Source organism: Amphibalanus amphitrite, unplaced genomic scaffold (genome assembly GCF_019059575.1).
Source record: "Amphibalanus amphitrite isolate SeventyFive unplaced genomic scaffold, NRLGWU_Aamphi_draft 002097F_arrow, whole genome shotgun sequence".
Taxonomy (NCBI): Eukaryota; Metazoa; Arthropoda; class Thecostraca; order Balanomorpha; family Balanidae; genus Amphibalanus; species Amphibalanus amphitrite.
In genome coordinates this window covers 1-19539 of record NW_024883590.1, presented here as the reverse complement: position 1 = coordinate 19539, position 19539 = coordinate 1, and the positions used below count along the sequence as shown (strand labels likewise).

General features: G+C 48.1%; 2 protein-coding genes across 2 annotated transcripts; one reads left to right on the top strand and one right to left on the bottom strand.

Annotated features, from left to right (window-relative positions):
* Window positions 1-4944: 4944 nt before the first annotated feature.
* Window positions 4945-13180, bottom strand: LOC122376319. Its single transcript, XM_043356133.1, has 2 exons — window positions 12967-13180; window positions 4945-6479 (listed from the first exon to the last, which is right to left on the bottom strand). The coding sequence occupies exons 1-2, from the start codon at window positions 13135-13137 to the stop codon at window positions 6234-6236; spliced, it is 417 nt and encodes a 138-aa protein (XP_043212068.1). The 5' UTR covers window positions 13138-13180; the 3' UTR covers window positions 4945-6233.
* A 3864-nt stretch (window positions 13181-17044) lies between these two features.
* LOC122376318 (TATA-binding protein-associated factor 2N-like) lies at window positions 17045-18116 on the top strand. Its single transcript, XM_043356132.1, has one exon. The coding sequence runs from the start codon at window positions 17045-17047 to the stop codon at window positions 18047-18049; it is 1005 nt and encodes a 334-aa protein (XP_043212067.1). The 3' UTR covers window positions 18050-18116.
* The last annotated feature ends 1423 nt before the right edge of the window (window positions 18117-19539 follow it).

Below are 19539 nucleotides of genomic sequence, written 5' to 3'. Positions count from 1 at the left end.
CTCGGAGGACGCCCATTCCAAATACGCCCTCCAAATACGGTTGGAGGGCTCCCTCGGGCGCCCTCCAACCACATTTGTAGGCTGTAGCTCTCTAAGCGTAACGGTGGTCGCCTATGTAATCCGCTGTCCTGTAAATAAGCGCCCTCTCACCCGAAGGCGCCCTCCTGTAGGTCGCCACCCTGCTACACATTGCCGCCCTTCTGCTGATCGGCGTCCTCATAATTATTGGCGCTCTCCTACCTATTGAGCCCTCATGTGAAATTTTGAAGGCCGCCTTTCTCCCTTTTGGCACCCTCTTGTTCAGTGCCGCCCTCCTACCTATTGGTTCCCTAGTCCTTCCTGTTGAATGTTAATCGGGGCCCTTCTCCCATTGGCGCCCTCGTGTAGATCGCCGCCCTCCTAACCACTGGCACCCTCCTGTTGATCACCGCCCTCCTATCCACTGGCACCTTCCTGTTGACCAGCGCCCTCCGCACAGACGCCCTCCTGTTCGTGTCATCCTCTTGAGCAAAGGCGCCCTCCTCACCATTGCCACCCCCATTTTAATCGTCACCCTTCCGCTCATTGGCGACTTCCAGTTGATGACCGCCCTCCCACCTATTGGCGACCTCTTGTTGATCGCCACCCTCCTATTGGTGCTCTCCTGTTCCTCGCCACCCTCTTACCTGGTGGCGCCCTCCTGTTGATTGTTGATCGGCGCCCTCCTACCTATTGGTGCCCTCCTGTTGATCGCTGCCCTTCTATCCATTGGCGCCCTCCTGCTGCTCGCCAACTTCCTACCTATCGGTGCCCTACTGTCGAAACTCGGGATGTTGATCGGGGCTCTTCTACCTATTAGTGCCCTCCTGTGGATCGCAGCCCTTCTACCTATTGGCAACATCCGTTGATCGCTGCCCTCCTATCATTTATTTACTCCTTTGGCATGTTTTTCAACTTAGTCGTTCTATTGCACATAGTTGATGTCTTGCCTGTGAAAACTGCCACAAATGAACGTGCATTCAGCACAATGAATGAAGTATCTATACCTACCAAAACTATCTACGCTCTACGATGCATAAAACACGTCTTTGGTCTTAACGGATTGATCCTACTTTACGTGCATCATGGCATCTATATGGATTACGATTAAGTATTGTCAACAGGTTCGGGCGCAACAGCAGGCATCTTAAGTTTCGGTGATTGAAACTGGTTATGTGGGTACACTGTATGCATCTGTGAGAAGGCTATGAAGGCTGGTCTGAGGTAATTTGGATGATGTTTACGCATCTCGCGCTCCGGTATCAATCCGATACAGTGATCTGGTGCGTAGATATGCCACCGCCAATAAACTTTTATACATCGACACCCATGAGCCAAGCTTTCTGTACAGTTTGTGTGGCAGCGGCCCGACCAAACCTTAGGTATTTTTTACACCTTCAAATTTGGTAAAAGAGCGAGAGGAGCTTTGAACAGTGATCGTATAAAAGGCGTGCCTAAAAAGCGGAGGAAAAGGTTGTTTTCAAAAATTTCGCGCGCCTTCGGCGCAGCATTTCAAGAACACTTGACCTTTTGTGACCTGGAGTATAAAGAATACACACGATGCAAAATCAATGCAGCACGACCTATACGAGGTTACGCAAAAAAAAAACTGGTGGCATGGTAAAAAACGCCTCCCAACCCCCCAACCCCCACTGAGCGATTTTTTATCTCGCGACCGTATGGCGCCCTCCTTGGGTGAGGTGGCGCCCTCCAAACCCTTGGCCCCCCCCTTCGCGATTTTCTAAATACGCCGCTGCTGCTGTGCATGACGTCTACCTATAGCATAACATGTTTTTGTCTCATTTTATTATGATATCTGACATTTTGCTACGCATAAAATACAATCATGCGAGTTTCTATGTATGAATATATTCTGTGGAGTCTGTTAAAGCGTCCCTTTGGAAATCAGCCCCTGTTACCAGTCCTAATTATAGCGGTGGGTGCCCAACCGCATCCGGGATCCTGACGATTACTTTGATCAACGCGCACCTTCATTTCTCGAAACGTTTATTTCTGCGCTATAACTGGGCCCTTGCCTGCGTTGAGCTCGGTCTGTAGGCTCGTAAGGGTGCTGTGTGAGTGTCACACCTCCCTTCGTTACCGCCGCGGGGCTCTCTGGGGGCCCGCTCGGTGTCACGGGCGGAGGTCGGGTGGCTAACGGTCCCCGGCGGGCTGCGGGAGCAAGCCGCTCGCCGCTCGCGCCGCCTGTTTTCAGCGATATAGAGCGGCGTGTTTTGCGTCGGCCGAGCAGTCTGATCGACCAATGGAATACGTGTATTGTTTTCCGCGTGAATATCGACGGCCACCATTTATCGTAACAGCACTCTTCTGGAGTTACGCTTATAGCATTACCGCTCACTCATGTGTGCCCTGGTTAATATAGTGATTGACGTTTGTCGTATTCTAAATATGATATTTCGGCAAAGTGATCTACCGATAATTGTCAAGTGCTCGAGTGAGCTGCTAGCGAGCACAGCTTGACGCTAGAATGCCAGAGTTAGCGCGTCCCGCTCATGATGCTTCTGAGGCTTCTTTTTCTGTGGGTATTCGAAGTTGTGTTAATCTTTCCTGTCCCATTGTCCTTTTCTGGTTGAGCGTAATTTTAGACGTGCTCAAAGAGCCAAGAAGAGCAGCTTTTACCAGATATTTGTGTCCATACTTCAGAGCATATAGATTGACTTTGCTTGTATTGAATTAGTTCCGCTCCTTAGCAATTCCAACACAATTAACCCGCGCCCCACTGGGGTCTGCGTATAACACGCCCTACTGGGGGGGGGGGGGCTATTCATAGCCCCCCCTCCTAACTCCGAAACTACTGGGCCGATCGTTAAAATTCAAACGGCGTCTGATAGCCCCGGAAAAACTGTCGAGCGAAACCTAATTTCATTAACCTCGAGGTCACCGATGACGTCACAGGTCAGGTCAAAGTAAAAATTATTAGCATTTTGGCTTGTTCACGTTTTGGGCTCTGGCCGCCGGCTTACAAGTCAGATCAGGCTCATTTTTGGAGCACACACTCGGGAACAGATGCTCTAGTTACACTGAGGGTACCAAACTTGTACTTTGATTTTCAGGTCAAGGTCAGGTCATCACAGGTCATGAAAATATTACAGGGTGTCCGGAAAGTCCTGGCGCTTTCCAACATTTTTGAAAACAAATGCCTCTGGTTGATTGATACTCAACAAAAGATCAAAACAATTATCAGGGACACCAAACCATATACTTCTGCTAAGTGCTCATTCAATATAACCATCGTCGGCACCGACGACAGCCTCGACGCAAGGGCGGAAGCACCTGCGTGTTTTGACGATGTAGGACATTTCCAAGTCCTCCCATGCTGCCATGTAGCGAGTATTCAGCGACTCCAGGTTGGGATGACAGGTGGCCCAGAGCTTATTCTACAAAACGCGTAGCACGCCTTAGTCAAGCGGGTTAAGGTTAGGCGAATGAGGCGGCCTAATCTCATTTCGCCAAAGTGATCTGGCCCGCCGAGCTCCTCCGTCAGTAGGTATGGCTTGGGCGATAGCGGCATTGTTGGAGGGCGCTTCGTGCTGTCGAAAAGTGAAATGCGAAGTAACCCTTAGGGCAAGTCACCTTGACCCTCGGGCTGATATGCCTGTTCAGGATTTCCTCGTGGACCAGCCTGCGTTTTAATTTATCTAAAATTGACGAAGATATGGAACATTTTTGTCCATCACACCTCTGGATTTTCTTCGATTACCGCGGAAATGCCGCTAAATTCTCGGCACTTTTGACATAGCGCGGTCGTACCGGTCTGGGGGTTATTTCTAAAGGAATTCCCGAGTCGGAATAAGCCTTCACCTGCTCAACCATGCGCCAAAAACCGCCGCATCGCGCTGTAACTCGCATATCGTTCAAGCCGCACCCGGCCGCCGCGCGCAGGCATTCCGCGACAAGGCGCATCTTCGCCCATCCACCCGTCACTAAAAACGATTTCAAGGCCATGTTAACACGACCCCTGGCTAAGTGGCCAACAAGGGGTCATGTCTGTGGTGATTAGTTGAATGTTCAATAATCACAGCACGCGTTAGACGGCGTCCAATAGAAGCGCCAGGACTTTCCGGACACCCTGTATATCATGCGTCGGTCACGTGACACATGTTTTATGGTCCACTTAGGTCAGAGATTTCGAATTTGATGTCGTCTGTGTCATTCGAGGTCATTTTGAGTCGAATTTAGCTTATGTTAGGTCACTCAGGTCAAAAAAGGTCAAATTTTGAAGTTAAAATTTTTAAACAAAAAAGGTGCCTATTGGATGCAGTTTGAGCTCAGGAACACGATGGTGCTCTTTATATTAGCGTACGATGTCAAATACGTGCTGAAAAATTGATTTGAAAAATTAATAATTGTGAATTTTTTGCAATAATGCGTAAAACTTGGCCATTTTTTGAAGATATTTAGCTAAGACTTGCTAGAGTTAGTCATAATAATGCGTTCTATCACATATATTCCGGTTTTTTTTCGAAAAGTCAAAAACTTTTTAAAAAAATGTAAAAATATAAATTTTTGATATTATTATATCAAATTTTCAAAATTTTGAAAATTTCGAAAATCCGAGATAGCAGTTTGATAGCGCAGTTTATTCTTAGTCCTCTCATGCAAAGAAATTGGATCTAGCTTAAAAACTGAGCTCTTGGGAGCGATTGCCGTGGCTCAATGTTTTGCGTCGAAATCGGCCGAACATGACGTCAATCTGACGTCATTTCCGGCCGACCTATAGTAGGTAAGAAGTTCAAACTTTGACACAAGGTGTCAAATTGATGCAGCCTAAGGTACTGGAAGTTTGGTGTCGATACGTCAAGCGGTTTGGAAGTTATTGCAGAAAAACGGGAGGGTGGCTATAAATAGCCCCCCCCCCAATGGGGCGCGGGTTAAATATCGTAATAAGCGCAATAACACGGCAACTATTTGCGACAAATGTATTACGATAAATGCAACATGTTTACTTACTTGGGAGCACACCACACGACACGAAAACAAACTACTGTACACACGACACGCACCGAGATACAAAGCGGCTCGCCGCCGGCCGCGCCGGCCAGAGCACATTCGTCGTTAGTGGGGTCACGTGACCTCCTCCTTGTGGTCACAGCGTCCGAGTGCCTATACCTGCCCGCCCGGCACCCTAGGCGACTGCCGGGCGGCGCCCGTAGGCACGTGTACATATAGAGAGCGATACAGATGGCTGACCGCCGGCCTCGGCCGACTGTCGCGGTCTCAGAGAGCCCGGCGCCGGTGTTATCTCGGTCGCCCTCTTCCAGCCTCCCCTCCAGTCGCACTCTGTCCGGAAGTTGAGTCACGTGATTTTACCAGCCCAATGTTGGCGAGGGATGCGACCCTGGTGCACATTTGGTTGCGCAAGGACTTTGAATTTGATTCTCCCCTGTCATCTTTTTGAATCCAGTTCCTTGGTGTTTCCAACTTTATGTGTGGATGCTGTTTTGTGTTGGGAATTATTCTACAAGTCGGTATCTGTGGCCAGTTGTATCTTTTACTCACTTCGAGCAATAGTTTCTCCAGATCTTGCTTTCAGGGCTTACCATGCATCGCCTCTTTCGTTCAGAAGTGACAAGAAATAGGTATATGCTATTGCTGTGCAAACAATTCTTTCGTTCAGTGTGATGCCAAGAGCCCTTTATGTGGAATGACTCCTTGGCAACACATGGTTCCGTACCGAAACGTTCAATATTGCTGGTTCAGCTTCTTCAATTCTCTTTAATTCAAATGCTTCCCGTATAACAGTTTGGATATTAATAACATTGTTTGAATTGTCTGTTTTAAGGTGAGGTGTCAAATAGAAAACGGAACTTTGTGGCTAGTCGATGGTCGAAGAATTCCTTTTTCTAATTACCGAGTATTTAACTATAGCTATAGCAAATATCATGGATTGTCCATATCGATGTTGGGCGATACGCAAAAAACGCAATGCATTCGAATCTAATTGGCAACGTTCACAATGATGATTTCCCATTTCCTCCTGAACTGCATTGTGTCTTCTGGAAATCGCTTTCACAGTTTATCGTCACCGATATTTACTGTCACAGTCGTCGAACTCGTCAGGAGCAGCCAATTGCCCGATGTTCTGATCTTCAGGACGCTCCTATCCCTTCACCCAGGTCGTATGGCAATTCGCCAGCGCTGCGTGGCCACCGGTTACCGGTACCTTCGTCATGGTCCCACGTCCGACCGTCGTGTTATTTCCGCCTCCGGAAGCAGGCGATCGGGTTGAAGTAGCACTGGTGGTAGCGGATCTGCCGCTTGCTCAGCGCCGCCGGCGGCCGCGCCATGGGCAGCAGCTCCAGCAGCTCGGCGGCCGAGCTGCGCGGAAGGCCGTTCAGCCGCAGCTCCGACTCTGGTTGCTGAGGCCGCGCTGCCAGCCCCGACGGCTGACTCCGGTCATGGAGATCGGAGACATACTGAGTTAGCCAGTCCGGAGCGACCTGTCGACAGACGGAGCAGAGACACTGGTTAGTGGGGAGGAAATGAGAGGTAGTTGGGGACAATCTGTTGGTAGATGACATAAATAATAAGAGGGAGGGAGGGAGAGAGAGAGAGAGAGAGAGAGAGAGAGAGAGAGAGAGAGAGAGAGAGAGAGAGAGAGAGAGAGAGAGAGAGAGAGAGAGAGAGAGAGAGAGAGAGAGAGAGAGAGAGAGAGAGAGAGAGAGAGAGAGTGAGAGAGAGGGCCTGGGTCACCCACATTCACAATAACCCGGTTAAAACAGTTTGGATTTAATCGTGCCCTGCACCCTCTGTATCGGCTCTAGGAGGGTGCTCAGGAGGCGGTCCTCTTCTCTGATCTGTGCGGTGATTCCCGTGCAGTGATGCCATTGCCGCTTCCATTCAGCCATGCTATCAATGGGGTCCATGTACGATTGGTGCCGCTTGACCTGTATTGGCGTGACCGGATACACTCACGGTGGTGGGCCACTGGGCCAGGCTTTAAGTGAACGTGGGACGTTTAAATTTGGAATATTGTTTTCATGAGGGACACACATTTACACAGAGGAGGGTATTTGTTTTTATTTTCAGTTGGACGATTCACAACATTTGGATAATCCTACTAAGGCACGATATACCTACTCGTGCGTTCAAACGATGCCCTGTGACGAGGCTGGGTAGCATCGTCTGTGGCTCGCACTAGGTTACACTAATATTGGCGCAGCGCCCGTCCGCTGCATCTATTACCGCCCCAGGCCTCAGGATGCCGGCTGTTCCTCGCCGCCCCTCATATGACACCGGCGCGGCGCGGCAACATCTGTGACGCGGCACGGCGGCGTATGTGACGCGCTAAATGGGTGGAAAATGAGCCACGTTTGCCGCATTTCCTTGTCACTGCGCAGCTATTACCTCACGTATCGAAACCTGCGATGCATTTTCTGACCGATCGGATTTGATAGATTCAGTAGACAAACACTCAGCATAAGTAGGTGATTGAGCGCCTGTGCTGAAATGGCTGAGGCATTACGTTCTTTTTGTATATCAATGCTCTCTTGTAGCTATGCCGGATGTCGATCGATCGACAGTTGCGTTGACCTTATCAGATAGTGTGACGTAATCCGAGCAAATCGTTGTGCACATCGCTCTTTTTTTAATCATTCAATGAATGGTCTCTTTCAAAGATAAAGAACTCCTTGCTATTGAGCTGATAAAACTTATCCCGATATGAACTTGGTTATGAAAATAGATGGACTTTTTTGAATTTTTCAGTCCTTACCCATATGATTTCCTATCTGTGGCACTACACGATGCACTTTGTAAATTGGTCTATGTTTTAGGCAGTCCATAAAATAGAAATGAAATTTATGGACGACCTAATATAACTACGTCAATGTTATGGAGGCATGATCCAGGTGTCTTATTTTTCCTGAGGTTGGGTGAGATTCGTTAAATTAGAACTGCTCATCTGCCGATGCATGAGTGACCATTTTGAGGGTACCTAAAATGTATCTGCAATCTAGTACACATCCTGGGTTGTTTCAATATAGACCAATGCTCATCCCTTCCTGAACTGTAAAAAGCACAAATCTCGGTTGCTCCCACACGATGCTCAAAGTCGTTATTAGAGACTCAGCCAGCACAAATCACAATCACAGAGGTCAAACTGCCCACAGAGCCTGGTAACCAGTAACCACGCGCAATAAACCCACATTCAGCCGAATAAATCATCCGAACCATGAGTGGGTGGTAGCTTCTTTGCACAAACTAAAACCAGTCGCTCCCATATCTTGCCGTTCTGCTGTTACCAGTCCGACAGGGGGCGGGATACAAGACAAGACCGAGTCTGTACACTTCTGAACCGCAGTGCGGTCAGTTCAGCCCCCGCGTGTCCGGTGGCTGGGTGTCCTCTCCCGCAGCCGTTGTACCAAACACCTCCGTTTGCCGAGAGGCCGCGCCGAGCGCTGGATATGTCCCAGTGAGTGCCGACGGACCCGCTAATGCCCGCCACGCCCGTTATGGCAGCCGCACAGAGTTAATGGCTTCCTCAGAGGTGTGGCGAAACCCCGGCCATTCAGCCGTCAGTGCTACTTAGCTGATGACCGTTAAAGACGCCGAGATGGCATGCACACACCACTTACACCGTAACTGAGGGCTCAAGGTGATAGGCACACTGGAATATTATGTAGACACTGGTTTACATGACAGAAATAAGTTCATCTTATGGTGGCTAAGCAACTAAGTTGTACTAACAATATACGAGTATTGTTGCATGTTATTGTTATTGTTGCTCGTATGCATGTGACTAGTCACGTAAACGGCGAATACATATGTACGAATGTCACCGTAGAAAGAAATGGGCATGCTAAGTAGTTTTTATTCACTTGGTAAGAAAAAGATGAACACTTAATGAACAGGAACATAACCGCCTGATGATGCTTCTTCGATACATCAGCAATATTGTTTGGAAAGCCGCTGGTGTGAAATTGATATAGCATAGGCATAGGTAAACAGACGATGGATACCACGCTTTAGTTGTCAGACGGATGCGCCGTGGGGCTGCATATCTATATTCGGAGGGGCAGTTGTCGATCGCCAGCAGAAGCCAATACGGTGTCACCGATTGCCGTGAGCCTCCGGTTAATCTGTCTGAATACACGCCCGATAGGCGGAAAGGTGAAGCTAGAACGTAGTTAATAAGGCTAAACTAACATGTGCCTCGGAATAATGTATGTAGTATGCGAACTGAAAAGACCAAACTAAATTTTGTTTTATTACCAACCTCAAATATCAACGATTTCCAAGAAATACGCGGCCAGTGAACTGAAGCACAGTGGATTAGGAGGATGCTATTACATTCGTCCATTCAATACTCGACATTCCAAACATCCATCATCGCCCGGAGTGCGCTAACCGATCTCGGACTAGGGGTGCCCTGACCGACCCCGCACGATGTCCTGACCGACTCTGGGGTGCCCTGACCCGCCGCGGGGCCGCTGTGGGCCCAGAGAAGTCACTCAGCACCTGGCGAGTGTGCCGCGGTGTGAGGCCGGACCCGTGGCGAGCCCACGGGGGACTGATGGCCGGTGTGGCAGACCGCGGCGTCCCGCTGGTGGCCCGGGAAGGTTAATGGTGGGGAGTGGGGAGTGGTAGGTCACTCGATGGATCTGAGCGCGATCTGTGACCACTACAGCCAACGGCAGAGGTGGTGATATGACTGGAAGGCGATCGCCGTGACCGGTGATATGCTAATGTCGGTTACTTTCCTCCAGTCGAAAGTAACTTACAACTTGCAGTCTGCAACTATCCTTATTTTCAAGTAAGTTAAAGTTAAAAATAAGTATGGATTTTTACACGCCACATAACGCAAAAGTCTATCAAGGAGAATTGAAGCAATTGAAGCCTGTTACCTATCGCTCATATAACATGAAGTTTGCTTGAAGTAACAGTTCTGTTTATAATCAAGGTAGGAGCCTGCGTATATATCAAACTTTTTTAGGAAGGAACTTGAAGCCATCTTGCTGATAGCGTCCTTTCTCTGTGTAAATCAATCAAGTAATGCGCTCAATTAGCGGAGCATTCTAATAAATGTACCTGTTATAGGTAATGCATTTGGCATTGATTGATTTAAAAAGTCCTGAATCAGTTGGACCACAGGAATGACACAAGAGTGCTGGATAGCATCGTCTGTGTGTAGAAAAGCATAAATCAAAGTGCGCACACCAAAACACTCTCTATATAGCTACATCAAATCGCCTTTGTTTACAATTTCAGCGCCTACCAAATTTAACATCATGTGCGAGACGTTTGCCTAACTAGACATAAAATAACAGAGACCCAAGGCCAGGGGACATACTTTGACCTATAATATCAACTCAGTAAAGGAAACTTTGGTTTTACGAATTCATTAAGGGTAATCGAGCCTAAAAAGCGTTAACATACAAGTCGGCACAACTACAATTAAATAAAATAGAGTGGGTTTCGAAGCATAACCAACGTAGACCGTGTCTCATACGAGCTTGATGATACCAAAGTCTTTGATGTTATGTGGTGCCATCAAAAGATCATTACTATCCATTCGGTAAAGTCTGATTGGACGACGTCACGACAAGCAAACAGTTTCCAAGGTGTTTGTATCATCAAGGGGGAGCAATTATCATGCATATAACCACGGTCAATATTATGCTGGAAACATTTATGAAAAGATGAGTTGCAACCTTTTCTGGTGGCTGCATTATTGGGCTAGTGATAAACGAGACAACAGCATTGTTATCAAATCGGTAGCACTGCTTTATTTCGCTGAGATTTATGACCGGAATCGTTTACAATAAAGGCGGTCCATGGACCTCTACCTGGGACATATGGTACTCCAAGCCTGAGGTAAAATCTAAAAAAAAAACTGACCCATGTGTGATTGATGAAACGAAATTGATTCTCTCTCTAGATATGGCGCCCTTCGAGCTCTGATTCACAAGCTATGGTGACATTTGTCAGAAAATTTCAATGTCAGGAATATTGAAGGGAAATATTTCATCCTTCCTGAAATATAATCATACTAAATGTTTCATAAACCTCTTAATGAAACGTGGAGAGTCAAATGTGCAGCGGTTTTAAACTTAACTCCTTCAGATATTTACCCGGGCTAGTCACCGACCGTGCAGGGAGCTCTAAGATTGATTTGATTGCGATTAATCATGCCCTTTCGTTACAAAGAAAACAACAAACATTCGCAAACATCAGAAATATTAAAGAAATTGAGGGCGTCCAGAGATAGAACTCTGTCCACAGAGTTAGGGAAAGATTGTATTGGTCACTCGTTGTGTATGCCGCTTCGTATTTGCTCCGACAAACACGCAACAAACTGTATCGTAAAGCACAGATTGCAAAGCGATAACTCATGTCCTTCAGCAGTTCTCGTGGATATATGTTACTCTTATGAGACACTATCCGTGACGTAACGACTTTTAATCTCTAATGGTTCCTTATTTTCGTAGACCGTAGCCGTTGCTGCACCTATGCGTGACGGTGGGAAGTAATCGTGAGATCCGCACAGCATTATCTAGACACGCTGGCTGGCCTGATCATGCACTGCGCATTCGGCAGCATTTCAGTCCCACTGGTATCACAATGAGGAGCTAAAAAATGCAAAATCTTGTGACTAGTCTGAAGAAACTTCCTTTCGATCCCATAACGCAGGTCTATGTACCTACTTTTACTGTTTCTTCTCTGGTGATTTGCCCGCAACACTTTATCGCAATATTACACACAAAGCTGCCACCCTGCTTTGCAACGAGTGAAAGACCGTCTCCAGAATAGTGTTAATACATAACATCCTTACATGTCTACACACTGAAGAACCAGTTCTGAACAAACCGTTCTGAGCTTAGCTGTTTGTTGCCAACAGAGCTCGCCAGTTCGTAGTGCTTAATGCTTTCCTAAGGCCTTGGTGTTGGGGACGGCTCCTTTGAATAGGAAGGGCCTCCATTTGCCTTCTACGTTTCTAAAGCCATTTCATGTTGATCTTCAACAAGCTAGGCCGCCCCACGATGGACCTCGCATGCGGGTTGCGAGTCTGCGGGTTTCGGGTTTGCGGGTATCATATTCATTCATGGAGTGAGAACATGAACTTTTATGCTCACTACATGAAGGCTGTGACGCCGATACTGATACACCTGCAGAAAATTACTTATTGTCTCAATAACAGCACAAAGAACTTAACACCGACACCAACAAAACAACTCAAAACTCGCAGCTCTCGCAGCATGCGTGCCTTTAGATAGGCAGTAGGTACCTATTCACTCGCCCTCCCTTTTGATGCGAGCAGGAGTCTTTGGCACAATATCAGCTCTAATTAACAGCTTCACCAGTTAACGATTATAAAATAAACGCAAATCTTGTAGCCTTATTATCGGAATAAATCTTGAGCGGAAAGCAGATTTCTGGCTCTGGGACCCTCTGAATTATCATTTCCTGATGTTGAATCTATGAAACAAAAAACTTCATATTGATGTAAAATATGCATACCTATGCGTTTAAACATGTTGCTTTTTGCCAAGGTGTTTCTGTGTTAAATTGATAAATATGTACAAGAGCTATTTTAAACAAGATTATTTTAAATGTCGTATGATGTTCCAAGCATTTTCAGACACGGTCTTACATCAAAACGGATTGTCAGCTTGTTTTCGTAAGGCATTGTCCCACATGGTGTGTTAATTTTATTCCTCACACTTCTCAGCACTTACTCCTGAGTCTCCTGAAGCCAGCATCACCCTAACACCACCACTCCTACGCTCCTCACCACTATTCCTATACGCTGGTGACAGTCCTTCATCACCATTCCTTAGCCGAGGACAGGTTCCACCTTACCACCATTGCTGGACTTGAGCGCCGGTCCCTCACCACCATCCCCGGGCTGGTGACGCTCCCTTACCGCCACTCAGCCCTCTCACTGCCCCGCCCGATCACCTGAGCTACCGCAGTCCCTCTGCTCACCTGGGGCGCTGGTCGAGGCACGGGCAGCAGCGCGGTCGGCTGGCCGCCCTCCAGCCAGCTCCGTTCGGCCAGCGGGCCAGCGGAGGCCAGCGGTCGGTGGTGCAGCGCCAGCAACGCCGCCAGGCCGACCAGCAGACGGGCGCACGCGGACCGGGCCGGCGGCGGCGCCATCGGGACTGCAGAGCGGGCGGCGCCGGACTGGGCACGCCGAGAGTGCTCGGAGGCCTTTTCTAATGTGTCGCCCACTCGGCGGCGCGCGGCGCTATGCGTGAGAGACGCTGCCGGGGGCGGTGGGTGACCTGGCGTGGGTGACGGGACAGCGGTGATGGGATGTTGTCTTGGTCATAGTGACAAATGTGCCGGGAGGACAGACGGTTTGTGATAAATGTGACTGACATTGACTGGACATGTGGAACTAGGTGTGGGCGTCGAGGGATATGGGACGATAGTGACATTAACATCAACGTGGTTGTATAATGCGGAGTGTGGCTGTGGGTATAGCACGGATCCAGCATACTCCTCGGTACTTTTTTATTTCTTTGGTCTGTATCGAAAGCAAATCTCTGCTTTCATAAAGCATGCGTTAAAGATGTAACGGGAGCTTGCAAATGGGCCACGATCCTTGCTATTGAAGGCACGGTCATAAACAACCGAATATCAGTCCATTTTTGGCCATCCTGTCCCTCCTATCCCGAATCCAACTGTTCTTGACGTATCTGCACGTGACCGTCAAGGCACGTGTCACGCGCTCGACCAGGGTTGTTAGACTTAAAATCGTCCAGCTCACATAAGTTGCACAATGACTAAAGCGCTAACATCTTCGACACTCGCCGACAGATGAGTGTTTACGTGTCACGATTGAGGTGTTCGCATGCATGCGCGCACGTGCAACTCTAAGGTGCCCGGATAGGTGGGTGGCCCGTACACATTACTCGGGGTAAACTTTGCACCTCCCCCTGCTATAGCCTTGTGCTAGCGGGGATACAAAAATAAAAAAGGTAATCTTCGCACGTGCAAACGTGTGGAGCCTTCCTACCCACATTGTTTTTAGTCAGATACTATGCCAAATAAGACCACATCTGAGCATGTGGATTTATCCACATGCCCTCCAGTGTTAGCGGTATGTGAAATTAGCAAGTACTTTTGAAAATTCACATAGTAAACGTAGCCAAGGATAAACAGGTGAATGCACGATTGGATGTGTTTTTGACAATTGAATTTCACCGGACGAATGGCCTTTTACGCTCAAGATAAGATTAAGTACTATTCAGTACTACACATAGCAACCAGTATAGCGCCTTTTGGGGCGACTAACGGAGCGAGCAAGGGGGTGAGTATTGCACGTGCGAAATTTCGAGGGGGCACCTCCAACTGACTTTAGCACGGCACCCTACTGATCGGTTTCTAGCGATGTGCCAAATTTGAGCACAATCGGCCCAGCCGTTCTCGAGATCTGGGAGCGGCACCCTGCACGTGCGCACGTGCAACATGGGTCCCAACTGCCTTGTGCACGGCACCCTACTAACCGGTCCCAAACTGTGTACCAAATTTGAGCGCAATCGGTCGAGCCGTTCTCGAGATCTGGAAACGACCCCTGCACGTGCGCACGTGCAGCAGCACCCCAACTCTGGCACATGGATATGCAGTGCCTAGTGGGTGCCTACCTACATGCCAACTTTGAGCGCAATCGGCCAAGTAGTTACCGAGATATTGCAACAATTGCAAAACTGACACCTCTTCGTTTTGCACGTGGCACGTGCATAAGGGGTCACCCACATGCATCGGGAATAGTCCAATACTTGGTAGAAGGAATAAAGCTACCGTACAAAAATTACCGCGTGTAAATCGGTCAAGTGGTTGCTGAGATATAAGCCTCGCAAAAGCGTCCGCACGGCCGGCCGGCCGGCCGGCCGGCCGCTCATACTCAGAAATTTCCGTTAATCTAAGGAAAGACTACGCTCGCTTCGCTCGCTCCGTAATAAGACATAGGGGTCGCGATAATGGAAGATTACAGAAACAAGTAAAAAAGTAATGATTCGCGAGTTTCGCACACCTCAATCACATTTCGAAGGAAGAATGACAGGTCGATTGCTGAGGACGGTTACAGTAATTTAATTTAACACAAAATCCTGTTATCTCCATGGAAACACTGCGAACAGCGAATACAGACAAGTGTCAAATGCTGCCCAAATACCGGTAAATGGGTATGATCATGATCATTACAAGAATAGAAAATTTTGTCGAGATTAGTCTAGTAGTAAAAAGTAGGAAGTTTCACGAATGCTGGGAGATAGCTATCATATTTCGCTAGCTGCGAGTGACGTAGCCAGATATAACCTGCACCTTAACTCTCCTTCCCTTTACCGTCTTCACTCTAAGCTCTCTCTGGGACGATGTTGACTCACTTCGGCTGTGTAAACCCTCACAAACCTATCATTGAAGGTTTTTCTTACTTAATGAGCATTGTGTAGCCCTATATTGAAATAAGAGCAGTTACAAAACTGTAAAGTCTTTGGCATCACTACATTCACGTTTTGACGAGCTACGTTCTCTGCTTGTGTTACTTGCGGGAACAAACACTAAAAACGATCATTTTTTATCTGGAGGTCATGCGAGTGCTGTTCGACATAAAGCTGTTTCATATTAAGCGGTAGGATATTTATAAATATCACCGGATCTTACACCTACTGGCGCCACGCCGAACCGGCCGTAATGGCCTCTTCATGGAGTTTCGCTCTTAGCCCTGAGTTCGGCCAGGCACAGCGCTAAGTATCCATTGAACGGGCGCTGCCTTTTTCTGCGGTGCAGGCGCCAACGCAACGACGGGGCTTTCAGTGAAAGCGCTTGTAGCAATGATTTTAATGTGTGCCTGAGGTTTCACTGTGGCATAGTTTTCTCATTGGAAAGTGAGAATATAAATAACATTACGAAAATGCGAGAGTATTACCTGCAAATGCATAAGAATGTCCTATAGCATCTTTAGTCAAAACACTGGTCGATTTTTACTGAGCTTCAATTATTAATGAAACAAGTTCATGGAACGTTGCACGCTGGTCCGAACTCATTGGCACCAACTCAATAGCAAACTGTTTTTTTTTTGTCTAGGCAGCAACTTATTTGCATATGATATGACTTCTGCACTCTGTAGGTTGCAAGCTTTACGTTATCAGTTCTACTGTCATCGCTTGATACTTGAATATGGGTATGCACTATTGTTAAGCCATTTTTGCTATTTTCCCTTTGCAGAATGCCTCGTTCGGTTATAAAGTTCATCCTTTACGGTAAAACGAGCCAATAACGGCGCGGTCGACCACAAAATATTTCTTAGTTATTCCTTAAATATCTTCAGTTCATCCACGCATGCGGCCCACAATAAGTCAAAACTATCGGAAGGCTCCCTCAGAACGATATAATAAATTGGCTGTACAGAGCTTTGGCTGGATGTGGTAATGTAGATTGCAGTACAGTTTGCATGATGAATGAACGGTTACGTTCTCAGAATTGTTGTTTTGAAGCATGCATAGGTTATGGATGAGTGCCTTATCGGTGTTCATTGTTCAAGCGGCTCATCAAGTATGTGCCCGAAGAGTTTAGAACTCCTGTGGGCTGTCTGTGCGTAGAGCGTACTACAGGGCAAAACAGTAAAGATTCTCGTCAGCAGTCAGACTTGACATGCTCCGATGCATCGCAATGTTATGCAACTATTTTGTCAGCGATACGTTTGACTTCATTTGACGAGTTTGCACCTTCATTCCTGCGTGACGTATCGTGCGAAACGCAACTCCGAGATCATGCGCTGTCGGCGCGCTATGGACAGCAGCTCAGTGACGCATGATCGGCCAGAGCGTCACGCAGTCGGCCCGGGCCGGGCACAGGCGTGCTCCAGCGATCCGGCGCCGCAATCCTTTCCACGCCACTGGTAAGGCACGCGTCGGCAGTACAAAAGCGGGTGGTAGCTGCTGGGAAGGCACCACTCGCAGCAGCCGCAGTGTCCGCTGTCTGCTGACCAGGTGTTCCAGCTGCTCCGTGACCTGACCCCCTAAGAGCTCGGCCCGGCGTCCGACAGCACGCTGTCCCCATGGCGCTCACCAGAGGCCTCTGGCTGGTGGCCGTCGTACCGGCGCTGCTGAGCCTGCACAGCGCTGTGCAGCCCAGCTCGGCCGCCACGCTGCTGGCGCCACCTGTCAGCGGGGACGCTGCAGCAGAGTCTGCGGGGTCGCCGGTAGATGGCGGTCGGCGCGGTGACCCCAGCTCGGCCGTCAGCTCGCCGCTGTACGGAGAGACGCCGCTGACGCTGCGGCGCGCCGAGAGGGCGGCCGACGGCGCCGTCCAGGGCCGCGGCTACAACGACAAAAAGTACAGCAGCAAGTACGGCGACAAGTACTACGGCGACAGCGGCCACGGCGGCAGCCACTACGGCAACGACGGCTACAAGGGCGGCAAGTACTACGACTCGGAGTACGGCCACCACGGCAACAAGTACGGCGCGAACGGCCACGGCAACAAGAAGGGCTACTACGGCGACCACGGCAACAGCCACCACGGCTACAAGGGCGGCAGCAAGTACTACGGTGACAACCACGACAAGTACCACGGCAACAAGGGCCACAAGTATGGCAACAAGGGCTACTACGACAAGGGCCACAAGAACAACGGCTACAAGAACATCCACCACAAGGAGGACTACCACGCCAAGAAGAAGTTCTACGACAACTACCACGACGACGGCTACCACAACAAGTACAGCGACCATCACGGATACTACGGCGGCGGTGACGGCAAAAAGTACCACGGCGGACACTACAAGAAGGGACACTACGACCAGAAGAAGGGTCACGACGGCTACTACAAGAACGGCCACGACTACGATAAGTACGGCGGCAGCAAGGGCAAGTACGGCCACGACAACCACAACGCCTACAAGGGCAACCACGGCAAGTACCACAGCGACAAGTACAAGAAGGGCAGCCACCACGGCAGCAAGTACGGAGATGGACACGGCGGTGGACACGGTGGTGGACACGGTGGATACGGCGGTGGACACGGTGGATACGGTGGGGGATACGGTGGCGGATACCACTAGACGTTAAGAGCTTTAGAGTTCTTGTTACTTGAGCTATTTGTACGAAATGTATCTCGCTAAATATTGTTGCGTGTGCCGTGTATAACGTTGTGTAGATGTTCTTCATGAAATAGTGGTCGAGTGTTGTGAATCTTGTTTACCTTCAATCATGTATGTCTTGGGGTAAATAAACTTGAGTGTTTGAACCTGTCTTTTTACACATAGACTTAGGCATCCCGGTTCGTGTATTGTCTTTACACTATTCAATCGCAATGACGTATCTACATATACACAGTTACAGTTGGATACCTGCATCGTTTGTACGCATAACATGTAATAAATACCAATGCGCCCAAAGTCCAATACCATGCATACAAAAAAGGAAATTAAATGCCCCTTCTTACACGGGTTATGCAGTTAACTTTTAAGATGTTTTCAATATGCAATTTTAGTCCAGCTGTTAAAATTTCACTTAAAAATGTAATTTACTTTCAGGCAATTACTTAGAGAATCCAGGCAAATACTTAGAACGGAATCCAGGCAAATCACTGGATTCCGATATCAGTTTCATGGCCATTTAATTTCACACGCAGTTATCTTTCGTCCGCCATTTGCCACTTATATACCATTGTTGGCTAACAGGCAAACGAACGGAGATTTGAGAATCTCGTTCAAAGTAATTTTCAAGACAAATTTATTAAGACTTGATGAACAGTTTTTCCCTCCATTAGGTATACCGCCCTTAAAAGCTATGCTAATTTTCTCGTAGTTTAGTCGCTACATGACCTCAGAGATAGATTGAATGAAAGAAGGGTGGCGTTTTTCGTTCCGTGTTCCAAAGACTGTCTCATGAAACCTTCTGAGCTAGGTTTTGCGGCCTGCGGGTATTTTAATGACTTGCTCAAACAAAACAAAATTTCAATTTTCGACTGGAATAAAAATATTACAACCATGCACGATTGGTTGCGTCATTTCCTCGATTTTTTCATTTCATTGAAGATGAAAGTCGGCTTTAATAAGTGTATTTTTCTCCGTAATATGCAGCGTCTCGTATAAACGGCGCAAGAACGGCAACAGACAAGTGTTTTGACAGTCATTATACCTGTCTTATACGCCTTCATAAATATATTTTAGGCTTTAAGACATCTAAAACAGATGTAATTAATTGATAAGAATGAGCTGTCTTATTGTAATCTGACGGTATGCATGAATGCTACGAATAATCGTAAGAATTTTACAGCGATATATAACAGATGTTCACATTTTCCCTGTGTGCCTAGGTTAGCAGTAAGACGTCTTTTGGGGCGATAAACGAACGAGCGCGAGTGTGAGGGAATACCTCCAACTGATTTGTGCATGGCACACTATAACCGGTCTACAGCAGTGTGCCAAATTTAAGCGCAATCGGTCCAGCCGTTCTTGAGATCTGGAAGTGTCACCCTGCACGTGCGCACGTGCCAACTGGCTCCATCTGACTTTTGCAGGGCAGCCTACACGCCAGCCTCTAACCG

Bases quoted from the DNA above. Each gene is read 5' to 3' on its own strand.
- LOC122376319 (XM_043356133.1), bottom strand. From the start codon at position 13,137: ATGGCGCCGCCGCCGGCCCGGTCCGCGTGCGCCCGTCTGCTGGTCGGC. The intron at 6,480-12,966 runs GTGAGCAGAGGG...GTCTGTCGACAG, and splicing joins TGCCTCGACCAGCGCCCCAG to GTCGCTCCGGACTGGCTAAC.
- LOC122376318 (XM_043356132.1), top strand. From the start codon at position 17,045: ATGGCGCTCACCAGAGGCCTCTGGCTGGTGGCCGTCGTACCGGCGCTG.